The sequence below is a fragment of the Lynx canadensis genome, chromosome D1 (assembly GCF_007474595.2).
Source record: "Lynx canadensis isolate LIC74 chromosome D1, mLynCan4.pri.v2, whole genome shotgun sequence".
In the NCBI taxonomy this organism is placed as follows: Eukaryota; Metazoa; Chordata; class Mammalia; order Carnivora; family Felidae; genus Lynx; species Lynx canadensis.
Genome location: NC_044312.2, coordinates 77853465 through 77866896, shown reverse-complemented (window position 1 = coordinate 77866896; position 13432 = coordinate 77853465). Strand labels below are relative to the sequence as shown.

Genomic DNA, 13432 nt, shown 5'->3' with positions numbered 1-13432 from the left:
TAAATGGTTTGGGACAAGTAGATAAAATTAGATATACTCCTCACAAAATATGTAAGAATAAATTTTAAATGGATCAGGAATCTAAACGTTAAAATTGAAACTATTCAAGTAAAACAAATGTAGGTGAAATCCTCTATATCTTGAGTGTATAGAAAGGCATTCTGTCTCTAAAAATCCAAATGTAATAAAAATTTTGATAAACTTGACTTCATGAAAAAAATGAGAAAATACTTCTACATAGCAAGAACCAAACGAAGTTAAAAAAACAAACAAACAAACCCATAAGCAAAGTCAAAATGCAAATGGAAAACTTGAAGAAAATACTAAGAATACATACTACAGATAAAGGGTAATAAAACCTCAGTATATTAAAAACTTAAAAACATTGAGAAAGAAGGCAAAAATCCTATAGAAAAAATAGACAAAAGATATGAATATACTATTCATTTAAAAAGCTACAAAACTATCCCTTAACATACAAAACGATGTTCAATTGTGTACATAATAAGGGAAGTACAGATTAAAGCTACACTAAAACACTGCTTCCCACCAGTCAGCTGGCAAGAATTAGAAAACTTAATCGTGCACTCTGCACTTCCATATACTGTTGGTGGGAATTCCCAATGGTCCAGTCCCAGTGAAGGGAAATTTGGCGATATGTAACACAACTACATACGCACTTACCCTGCAACCCAACAACCTCATACATACGGATTTACCCTGAAAACACACTCTCAACAATACAAAAATACACAGGTACATTTTTACTCATGGAAACACTTTGTAATCATGAAATCCGGGAGGCTACCTCAATGTCCAAGTACACATAATGGTGTACCAGAAAGCTGAAAAATGGATGAGGGTGGCTCAATGAATGCATATGGATTGATCTTCAGACTGTATTAAGTGAAAATAGCAAATTGCTGAAGAGTCTATATAGAATGCCACTTAAAAATGAAAAAGAAAGTTCAGAAAATACATATATCTGCTTCTTTTCATAAAGATAAATCAGAAAATGGAGAAGTTGGCCAGTTATAAGGGATAATATATAAGAAAAGAGGGCAAGGAATGGGATGAAAGGGATCAGGGATAGAGTGCCACTTTCCTGGGTTTTCACTAAAACTGAAAACAAACTGAAATAAATCTTAACGTGTGAAGTGAGTGGGGTAGAGTTCTGGTGAGGAAAAAGGAGCAATGTTATAAAGACATAGGATCCAGCTCCCAGGGCTCCTGATGGAAGTTGGGTAAAAGGATGCTGAGTGACAACAATTAAACAAGGAAGGAATAATACAGTTGGAAATTCACGTTGCAACCAAAACAGTGAATATTGGTTCAGGTGAGAACCATTCTATATGCTGTGTCTAGGGAGAAATTTTAATGAGTAGCCGAACTTCCCCACAGATTGTTTATTACTAAGCAGAGTGAAAACAGTGGAGAAATCAAACAAGATTTGTAGCTGGATAGTCAAAATTCATATAAAAAATGGGGGACTTATTAGAAGCAAGGAAGAAAACATAAACTATAGAGTTGAGAAACAGGATCACACTTTGGATGACCGAAGTTGTCATAAACAACCCGGGGCTCCACGGAGCTGAATGTCATCTCAGAAGAAGCTGTTCATAGCTGCTGTTGGTGTCTCTAAAGTCACGGGAGGGGGCCAGTGGGGCTGGGACCCAGGTCTCTGAGAAGGAGGTCCTGGCAGGCTCGTGCTGGGACCTCAGAGCAGGTCAGACGGGGTCGGGTCTGCAAGGGTCGGGAAAACTGTACGCGGCGTGCAGCCTCAGCAACAGGAAGGCACTGCCCCATCCAGGACTAGGAGCGTTGCTGGGGAATCGCTCGCTCACAGGAAGCAAACGGGAAACCCACAAAAAACAACAGAAACAGATCCTTGTTTCCTCCTCCAGTGCTTCCTGCTGGCAGAGTCCCAGTGAGCCAAGTGGCAACGCATACTCGTGATTTTGAGAGTTCCATCCTCAATTTCATGAAGCAGCTGAGGAACCACAGCTTAAGGACTGGTACACCGTATCAATGAGATCACGTCGCGTTCGTTGATGAATCCACTATTCAACTGCCACTTCCTACCTGTACAACTGCAGGCCTTGGCCCCCCCGTCTCCCGCGTCATTTCCTTTCCGGTGTCCCCGGAGTCCCCCAGATATGTCTCACATATACTGGGAATATCTTTGGGGGTCAGCGTCCAACACCGCTTCCAGGCCACTGTGTAAGGACTCCAGCTCCTCCAGGCCAACGGTGCTCATCTCTCCAAGGAGGAATCCACCAAACCCTAGCTCACCCTCTATCCCAGAAAGTTAATCCTTTAAGAGGAGTGGTGTTTCTTTCTTTTTGTTTTTTAATCAAATTGATTGGGGTGCATACACCTAAGCGCATAATTTGGTAAGTTCAGACGCATGCGCTCAGGTAACCACCACCAGAGTCAACACATAGAGAGTTTCCATCATCTCAGATGATGGAACCTAAGGTTCCCTTAGGGTCCTTTGCATCTAACCCTTTCCCCAAACCCCAGATCTGGGCAACCACTACTTTCATTTAGGTCCCTATAGTTTTGTCTCTTCCAGAATGTTTTATAAATGGAAACCTAAGACTATGCAGCCTTCCATGGCCTGCTTCTTTTCCTTAGCATAATGCTTTTAAGATTCATCCTTTGATGTTGCATCTATCTGTAATTTCTCTCAGAGGAAAAAAAACAAAAAAACAAAAAACCATTGTATGAATATATGATAATTTGTTTATCCATTTACCCATTGGCGGCCTTTGGTTGTTTCCAGTTTTTTCTTACCATGCATTAATCTGCTATAAACATTCAATCGGTGGTGTTTCTGTGGACATATATGCTCCATTTGTCGTGGGCAAAGACTTAGTAGCGGAATTGCCTGGTCATACACAAAGTGCGTATTTAACTTGATGAGAAAGTGTCAAATTTTTTTATACAGTTGCTACTCCATTTGGCATTCTAGCAGCACTTTGAGTCTTCAAGTTGTTCCACACCCGTCAGCTCTTTTTGTTGCCAATCTTTTAGATTTTAGCTATTATAGTGGGTGGTGTGGTGGTATCTCAATGGCAAACATTTTAACTCTTATTCCTCTAGTGAATACAGATGTTATGCATCTTTTGATGTACTAATTGGCCATCCATAAATATCTTTCTTTGGTGCAGTATCTGTTATAATCTTTTGTCCATTTTTAGAGATTTTGTCTCATTATTGAATTCTAAGAGTTCCTTCAATATTCTAGATGTCCTTTACTGATAGGTGTGTTGCAAGTATTTTCTCCAGTCTGTGGTTTGCCTTTTTATTTTTAGAACGGTGTCTTTTAGAGAGCAGACATTTTCAATGTTAATTAAATCCAATTTATGAATTTTTAAATTGGGCTTTTTATGTCTTTTGTGAAAAGTCCATGCCTAATCTCAGGCCATATGAGTTTTTCTCCTAAATATTCTTCTAGAAGTTTTGTATTTTTAGCCCTTACACTAAGTTCCCTGATCCATTCAAGTTAGTTTAAATTTCTGTATAGGAAAGGATCAAGATTCATGTTTTGCATGTGGCCGACTTCAGCTCAGGTCATGATTTCACTGCTCCTGAGTTCAAGCCCCGTGTTGGGCTCTGGGCTGACAGCTCAGAGCGTGGAGCCTGCTTCAGAATCTGTATCTCCCTCTCTCTCTGCCCCTTTCCCAAACCTGCTCTGTCTCTCTCTCTCTCTCAAAATTAAATAAACAATACAAATTTTTTAAATAAATAAAAATATTATTTCACTATTGAATCAGAAAAGGCAGTATAACTTGCTATAAATTATAAGTTATTATAAGAAAATGAAAAACTTAAAAGTTCTTAAATTTCAGCTAGACACTGTCATCTGATTAAATACTTGAGCTTCCACTTTGTCGTAAAAGGAAATTAGCAAGGGCTAACGAAGTATTACAGCTACATTGGCACTGACCCAAGATGTAATGTGTTTGTGTGTATCTAGGGTTATAAATACAAACCTTTGGGGAATACTCATAGCAGAAACACCTGTTGATAGTTTTAAAATGTCAAATGAATACATATTTTAAATATATTTTGAACACTGTAAAACTATGTAAACCTTCATTCTGATGACTTTGCTTCTTTGAAAATATGCTATGAAAACATCCTCCAAGGGCACAATGTCTGACAACTGTTCTTAGCCACACGTTTGTAACAGTGAAAAATCTGGGACAACCTGTTTTTCAATTAAAAACCAGATAAATGAATTATGCAAAATTTACAATATGGCACTCTGTGTTCTCTTAAAAAGCATGAGATAGAACTGTATGTATTCACAGGAGGAGTACCAATAATATATTATTTAGTGCAAACACAAAATTGCAGCTGAAAGGTAAATAAAGATGTCATTGTTTTTTCTAAGGAAAAAATATGATTGTGTATGCATTTTATTATGCACATAAAAATAGAACTGAATGGATATACCAAATCAACAGCAGTCACTTCTGCAAAGTTCAATAGAGGTAGAATTTCACTTAAAACTCTGCACATCTTGGGGTGCCTGGGTGGCTCAGTCAATTGAGTATCCGACTCTTGGTTTTGGTTCAGGTCATGATCTCGCAGTTCGTGGGCTTGAGCCCTGCATGGAGCTCTGTGCTGGCAGTGCAGAGCCTGCTTGGGATTTTCTCTCTGCCTCTCTCTCTGAAACTACCCTGCTTATGCTCGCACACATCTGCATGCACGGTCTCTCAAAATTAAACTTTAAAAAAAAAAAAAGCTTTGCACATCTGTTTATTTGAATTTTTGATAAACGTGTGCTACTTTCATCATTTAAAAAATGAAATGACCATTATTCAAAACAATTAAAACATCCATCAAATAAAGAGTTCAGACAATGATTTACCAAAAGTACCAGCTTATATATGCTATCTGCCTTTCATTTATTCTTAAAAATTTCCCTTCTTATTTGCCTTAAACAAACCTGTTGAGATAATCGTTCACCTGTTTGGATGTATGCATCCAAATCAGTCTCATAAAAAGGATACTGTGATGTTGTGTAAACACAGTACTACAAATATAAATCACGGAGTAAAAAACAGGGTCTGTAACAACCAGGGGTCTAATCTGATCGTTCCTTTACTGAAATCATAGCAGGAGTCTCCTAACATCCTGTATGTATGTAGTATTGTTATGGTGCAAAGCAGGAACTCGCTACTGCAGTCTTCGTGCTTAGCCAATGAAACTGTCTAAAGAATTGAGGTCACAGGACAAACGCCTTCCCAGATCTCTGAGATCTACACATGCACACACACACAGACGTCCATACACAACCTTTCTGCTATCTTCTAAATTCCTGAACTCAGAGAAAAACAGAACAAAACAAAACAAAGCTAATACGTATTAAGCACTAAGTGCTACCCCTGTGCTAAAAAATATACATTATCTCATTTTATTATTAAATAGCCCCATAAGGAAAGCACCACTGTTATTCCCATTTTACTGATGAGCCTCACAGAAGTTAAATAATTTGACCAACTTGGATCTGAACCCAGCCCACCCTACACACCAAGTCCCAACCTCTGAACTACTGAGCTACTTCTGTATGGTGATGAAGCGCATTCCACCGACAGCATTCTGCTCACAAATGAATGACTAAGTGATAGTGTGGGTACAAAACTGGGGACATGTGACATGTGGTGGGTGAAAACAGTGGTGAAAAGAATGGAATATGATACTGCTGTGAATAAAAATCACATCATGAAGTTTTAATCCGTTTGATAGTGTTTAATAAGGAACTTACCTAATCAAATCTAAAGGCTGCTCCTTGTAAAAATAGGAAAACCGAGCCCAATTCTGGCAAAGTGTGTACCTCCCGTTGACAGGGTTAGGAGGTTCTGATGGCTTCCAATATTGACCCTACAGATAGTCAAAATGAAAGTACTTGAATGACAAAGCAAAAGATGAGGGTGAAGCAAATAAACACTGTTTTATAGGAAGTTTAGTGAATGAAGCAAATGTTCTCTTTAACTTTTAGATTTGGATTTTCATATCCCATTGATGTGCAATTATCTCCCCAAAACTACAATAAACGATGACACAAGGGATTCATTAAATTCTCGCACCCAGTTATTTAAAAATACAAGTTAAAGTCTGAACCTTTGGCTTTCCTCAAGCTGCTCTTTCACGTCGAAAGCCCTTTCTTTACTCAAATCATACTAGAATAGTCACAGCTCAGGGATTAATATAACTACGTAACTGGCTGGGACATTAGAAATAGGCTAACACTTTTACTTCACATATAGAAAAATTAGACCCAAGCAACGTCCAGTGAATGATCCAAAGTCATCCTGCTATGACAGGAATCTCCTCCAGAAAACTCATCTGGTCCTCACTGGCAATCACTGCCGTCATTTCCCAGAAAACTTGAAATATGTATCATAAACTTTACACCAAAGAACCTCAGTATTGTTTCATGCCTAAGATTTTCCCCATTGTTACCTACTGAATAGCTTTATTAATACCCCTTCACAACAGAGCAGAATACTAGTGCTGTCTACACGTGGCAGTTCAACACCTTCTTTCAACTGCTGGTCCAGACAAATGAACTGCTAGAGACAGCATGAATGAATATCCAATCTAAATTAAGCACATGTGAAAATCTCTACGTGATAAGATAGAAGATTTTCTATCACGTAGATTCCGTCTTGTTTTCTTCTTCTGTCACTAATCCTACTGAATCTTGAGAAACAAAATAATAAAAAGGCAGCCTATTTGGGTATCTTGAAAAACCATTCTTTAAAGCACATAAGGGGAAATCTAGCACCTAAACTTACATTCAGGATAGAAAACAAAGAAAAAAAAGTAGAATTAATGGTAAGTTACATCTATCTCTAACAGCTAAGGTTTCTAGTGATCATAAAGCACCCTGCTTGCTGGAAGGTTTGATTTATGGATTAAAGTTGCTGCTGACTGAGGATATTAGTTTGGTTTAATGACCTGGTAATAGTAAAAAGAGAATGAATGCCCTAAAAAGAAATAATTCTCAAAATCTTCAAAAGGACTTTTTTTCTGTGAAAACTGACAGAGAATGCATTGTGAAATGTTTTATTAACCGACTATATATCTCTCTCTCTACTAAATGGCCATGGCATTATTTTGAATCTATAATCACCTAGAAATTCTTTTGCCCAAGGGGAAAAAAATGTGTGTACAGGGAGAGGGAGAGTTGGGGAAGGAGGATGATTTCTCTAACACTTAAATTAAATTCACCTGAATTGATACTCCTGTTAAACACTGCCACCCATTTAGGGCACCTGGATGGCTTAGTCAGAGAAGCAGCTGACTTCGGCTCAGGTCATGATCTCATGGTTTGTGGGCTTGGGCCCCATGTCAGGCTCTGTGCTGACAGCTTGGAACCTGGAGCTTGCTTTGGATTCTGTCTCCCTCTCTCTCTGCCCCTCCCCCACTTGCACTTTGTCTCTCTTTCTCTCTCTTAAAAATAAACATTAAAATAATAATAATAATAAAAACCTGTCACCCATTTAGGAAAATTCTGCTTAATCAGCTTGACAGTTGTTGAAGAGACCCAGTTCATTAAAAGGCATCTCACCTTACAGAGAAATCATTTGTGAAAGGAAGAATCAAATTGATGTAGCAAACTTCACTGTCTTATTTTAACAAATTGCCACAGCCACCCCAATCTTCAGCAATCAGTTTCCAGCTGTCCAGAAGCAAGACCCTCCACCAGCAAGATTACAATTCGCTGAAGGCTCAGATGATGGTTAGCATTTTTAGCAATAAATTATTTTTTTAATTAAGGTGTACATTGTTCTTTTTTAGACATAATGCTATTGCACACTTAACAGACTACAGTATTGTGTAAACAATTTTATATATGCAGTGGGAAACCAAAAAACTCATGTCTCAAAAAAACAAGACATGAGGGGCACGTAGGTGGCTCAGTTGGTTAAGCATCCGACTTCGGCTCAGGTCATGATCTCGTGGTCTGTGGGTTTAAGCCCTGCATCAAGCTCTGTGCGGACAGCTCAGAGCCTGGAGCCTGCTTTGGATTCTGTGTCTCCCTCTCTCTCTGCCCCTCCCTCACTCGCACTCAGTCTCTCTCTCTGTCTCTCAAAAATGAATAAATATTAAAAAAAAATTTTTTAAATAAATAAGAAACATGAAATACACAAATGTTGTTGGAAAAATGGTACCAATGGACTTCTTCAACACAGGGTTGCCACAATCCTTCAATTTGTAAAAACACACACACACACACACACACACACACACACAAGAAAATGCCTGTCATTAAAATCAATTATGTATCTAATAAATGAACACATTAATGCACATAATTCAAGTCCTTTATGGATTCAAAACTTTATAATAGAAAAGATCTGATGGAGATAGAAATTTCCACATATTCTGTAATGTTCTTTTAATAAAACCACTATTTTCAATATGAGTTCTAAAGAAAATTCACACACAAATGTAATATTTTTTTAAAATAAATTTCCATTAAAACCTCAATGTAAAGATGTATAAACTATGTGCTTCAGCATAGCTGTTAAAGTTCTCAGCTTGGAACTAGGGAGTTTGAGGGATTTTCCCAACATGAGAAAGAATTAAGCAACCTGTCTTAAAGAGGAAGCAAAGGGAAGATTCTCTCTCGCAACAAGGCAACCTCTGAATGTGGGAGAGGAAAAATGGATTCAGGATTTCAAAACCAAGCTTATACTTACATCATGGAGTGGATAGGCAGATGAATAGGTATTAGAAGTTAGCAGTCTTTCAATCCCAAACTTTTTCTTCCCATCTTCTACTCCAAAAGGACACCGTGAGAGAATATAATAAACCTATGACGTAATTTGAAGTAAGCATTAGACAACACATTTCTGAACTTTATGCTTTCCACATTTTGTTTCCATCACAATTTAACAATGTCCAACTTTGTCTGAATGTAGACACAGGCTCTAAACCTTCCCTTTGTTGTCTGAAGGAAGATGTAGAAGGTGGGGTGGTGTAGTTTGCACACACAAACTCTGCCCCTCCCCTTCCCCACCACGCATGTGTGCGCTCTGTCTCAAAATAAATAAATAAACATTAAAAACAAAAAGCAAGAGGGGGAGGAAAACTATTGCAAGAGCGATATCTGCAGACATCTGAAAAGTCAGGCAGAAAGGGTCTTTTCATTCATTCATTCATTCATTCATTCAGGAGAGGCAAGGCAGTTTCAGAGAGCATCTTTCTTTGTGTTAAGGCAGGACTGTTACACCTGCCAGTGTCAGCTTGGGTTAAAGGTACATCAAAGGTTAAGGTCCTGTGGGAGCCAAGTTTAATCAAAATTTGGTCAGTTTAGCTAACAAATACTTTGATGGGTCAGTGCAGATAAATAGTTCAGCTAGCCATTTATCCAACAAAGAGCGGGCATGTGGAAGGCCTGTGTCTGACTCTTATTACCACAAACTAATAACAAAAGGGAGAAATTATAAGGCTAAGTGTGAATCTAAATTTCCCTGGAGCCACAAGGGAAAGGGATTTCCTCCATCTCTCTCTTCTTAGAGCATTTCTTTAGAGAACTTATAAATTTTTTCTCCATCCCTTTGAGATTTATATAAATCTGTAAAAATCTACTAGATAAGCCTCTTGACAGTTTTACAATGCAGGAGTGTGTTTCTTAAGTTTTCTAGGACCCATCTCTTCTAAATGTAAACATCAAGAAAGACAGCATCACTACCTCCCTGTCTCTATGGCAGTGTAGCCCGGGCAACTGGCTCCAACTTGTAACTACTCGCTTGCCATAGAGACATGAGAAGCTTAATTTTTTTTCTTGGTATAAAGACAACTAACACAAATGGACATGCCAATGACCAGGAGAATTTAGGATGAACTATGTGGCAAATGGTGCTCTCAAGTCAAATTGGGAGATGGGGGTGGTGGTTATCTATGAATATTCTTTAAGTCATGTGGTGAAGGGCGATCCTTTACAGTTGCCCAGAATGAGAAGAGTGGGCGATTTCTGTAACTGTCCCTGTTTTCCACGACTACAGAACTCAAGTAAAGTTCAACATTGCCAGTATCGATGCAAGAATGGACAAAAAAGATCAAAGCTGCAGAGCACGGCCCAGAAGTAGGCCTATGAATGTATAGATACATGAGTTATGACAAAGGTAAAACTGAAAAATGGTGAAAAGTTGAATGTTTTCAATAATTGTTGCAAACCGATGACCACATATGGTGGGAAAACTGCACCATGCACAAAAATTAATTCCAGGTGGACAGTAGTCCTCAATGGGGAAAGTAAAGTAATACAACTTCAAAAAAATAATATAGGAAATTAACTTCATGGTCTTGGTGGTAGTTAAAGATTAAGAGCATGATTCATAAAGTAAAGGTTTGAGAAATTGGACTACATTAAAATTAAAAACATCTGTTGAGCAAAAGAAACCATTAGAAAAAGGAAGCAAGAAGTAGGAAAAGATCAGTAAACATATATAATGAACAAAGGGCTCATAAAAGGAATATATAAACAATTCCTACCAATCAACAAGTAAAGAAAAGACCTAATTGAAAAACAGACAAAAGACTTTAGCAGGGACTTCATAAAAGCGCATATCTAAATAAGCAATAAACATATACAAGGAGAATCAATCCCATTTATATCAGTGAAAGGCAAATTAAAACCATAATGACGGAGGTGCCTGGGTAGCTCGGTTGAGCGTTGACTTTTGATGTCAGCTCAGGTAATGATCTCAGGGACATGAGATTGAGCACAGCATTGGGTTCTGCACTGAGTGTGGATGGAGCCTGCTTAAGATTCTCTCTCCCTCTGTTCCTCTCCCCCACTCACATGCTCGCTCGCTCTCTCTCAACAAAACAAAACAAAACAACCATCATGACACATACACAAATAAATTTCAAAACCAAGTAATGAAAATGAATGCACAATAACTCATATAAGAGCTAAATTAATCACACAAATAAATGTTAAGCCAAAGAAGCCATACTCAAAAAAGAATATATACGGCATGATTCCGTTTTTGTGAAGTGTAAAAACAGTGTAATCTTTGCTGTTGGAAGTTAAAGCCCACTTCTACTGAGGATGATGGAATAGTGATTGGAAGGAGGCAGCAGGGTCTCTGGGGGGCTAGCAAAGTCTTCTCCTTGATATGGGTGGTGGTTACATGGCCGTGTTTGTTTTGTGTTGTTTCAGTGTGCTGTACATTTATGACTTGTGGGCCTATCTCTATTCATGTTATGCTATAATTACAAAAGAAAGAAAAAGAAAGCTTTGTAAATACTAGTGTCAAGAATGCTATGGAGCACTGAGCACTCCATCTGTTGTTACTAGGACCCTAAATTAGTACATCTTTTTGCCAAGAGTGATAGTGTAACATAAATATTTTTTAATGTTTATCTTTTTTATTTTGAGAGAGAGAGAGAGAGAGAGAGAGAGTGAGCGAGCAGGGGAAGGGCAGAGAGAGGAAGGGAGAGAATCCCAAGTAGGCTCCTTGCTGTCAACACAGAGCCTAATGCAGGGCTTTGATCCCATAAACCATGAGATTGTGACTTGAGCTGAAATCAAGAGTCATATGCTTAACTGACTGAGCCACCCAGGCGCCCCATGTAATATAAAATTTTAAATTATTAAATTATTAAAATTGTTGTGTTTTAATGTTGAATTAATCTAAGGTATTGGCACTCTTTACACAGAAGCAGTAAAAATAAATGGATACTAGTATTTCTATACTTAATCTAGTTCCTAATTTGGTCTGGTTCGCCGGCCTTTTGGTAGCTACTTTTTAACGTAGTAAGTCTATCTAAAGTATTTTACAATTTGCAGAGTGCTTCACACACATTCTTTCATTTGGTTTTGACAGAAATGCCAGTGTTGACCATCATTATCTCTGTTTTAAGAGAGGTTGTTTTATTTAGAGAGCAGCAGAGTTACGACTTGAAACCAGGTCTTCTGATTCCATGTCATAGGCTCTTTACTCCCTTTTTAGAGATTGCCCCTTAGGTTGTAGTTGTGGTGGTGGTGGTGGGTTTTTATTGCTGGGAAGAAAAGGGAGAACATTTTTAGTTTGTAGGTTCATATTTTTATATGCAAATTCTAGGCATTGTATTGTATGTAATATTCCTGTCTGTGAATTTAAAAAAAAAAATGAGAAACTAGAAAAAATGATGATTTCAAAATCCTTAGTCACTGAAGAGTGCTGAACCGAAAAGAAATAAGTCTCAAGTTGGGAAAGGCAGTAAGTGATCATTAAGACCCTGTGATCACATTAGTAGGCAACAGGGAGGAGGGTCAGAGCAAAAAGGAACATTACTTTTTTCCCCCGCTCAAGTCAGGTCAATAATAATAATAACACCTAACACTTACTGAGCACCTAGTATATTCCAGGTATCGAAGCCTTTCATACCTTAACTCATTTAATTTTCTAGGCAAACCTAGACTTTATTCCTATCTTAACATGAAGAAGCAGTGACTCAGAAAGCATGATTCTTTACAGAGAGGCTCTTCATAGGAAACTTAAAGGTCTTATTGACTACAAATGGGGAGGAAATATTATCCATGATTGAAAATGGTTTTAAATGAAAGGAAAAAGTTTTGAGGTTTCTCAAATGCTATCGATATACAAAGAAATTTTAAAATTCCATTTCCATTTGGAATGACCAATATTCCTCCTGCTATGCACTGAATTTATAAAACCACTCTAAGATTATAAAACCATTTTGCAAAGAACCAGTAAAACCGAAGCCCTGGCTCTTCGTTAAGAACTTTTCCCGATATTGCACAAAGCATCCGTCTTGACTATGCCCACACTGTCACCCTTTCACGTGTAAACAACAGTTTGAGAAGTCGGTAGGTGAACAGGTTTAAGCAGTCCAGGTGGACCTGGACTCAATAGCACCCAGTACTTATCAAAATGTATGCACAAACCCAGTGCAGACATAGCATTGATGTATACTAGCACGTGCAGATACACAAGCCTCACTTGAAGGGATGTGCTCAAAGGTCTTCTCTACCTACAATTCTGTTTCTTGATGAGGACGGAAAGAAGCTTGATTTGTCTTCAATGAGGAAGAGTTCCTGCCGATGTCTGGTGAATTGGGCAGTGAAATATTCAGGATGAGGGTGCTTCACATTCTTTGGGAGCTTCAGAGGCTCAAGCATACAGCTGAATGGGATATTCTCAGGCAGAGGAATATCGCTCTCCTTAATAGGCATCTTGATTCCCAACACTTCAGCATAAGTAACTAGGACCTCCCAAGGGGCATGGATCTTGACAAAATACGTCTTTCCATCTTCAGAGTTCTGTAGAAAAAGAAGGCAAAGATAACAGGAAGCATATCGATTTACTTTTTACCGAACTGAGTAAAGACACAAAGTTTTATGACAACTCGAACAAATCACAGATGTCACAGCACTTTCAATTTATTGAAACTT

General features: G+C 38.2%; 1 protein-coding gene across 2 annotated transcripts in view; it reads right to left on the bottom strand.

The window, feature by feature from the left end:
* The window catches only part of ANO5 (anoctamin 5), a 91255-nt gene that overhangs the window by 46099 nt on the left and 31724 nt on the right, over positions 1–13432 (bottom strand). For both annotated transcript variants that reach the window (XM_030333175.1, XM_030333176.1), the window contains exons 7-9: positions 13016–13300; positions 8724–8837; positions 5780–5895 (exon numbers count right to left, since the gene is read on the bottom strand). In XM_030333175.1, coding sequence (XP_030189035.1) covers positions 5780–5895; positions 8724–8837; positions 13016–13300 — 515 coding nt within the window. The remainder of the gene's footprint in view (positions 1–5779; positions 5896–8723; positions 8838–13015; positions 13301–13432) is intronic.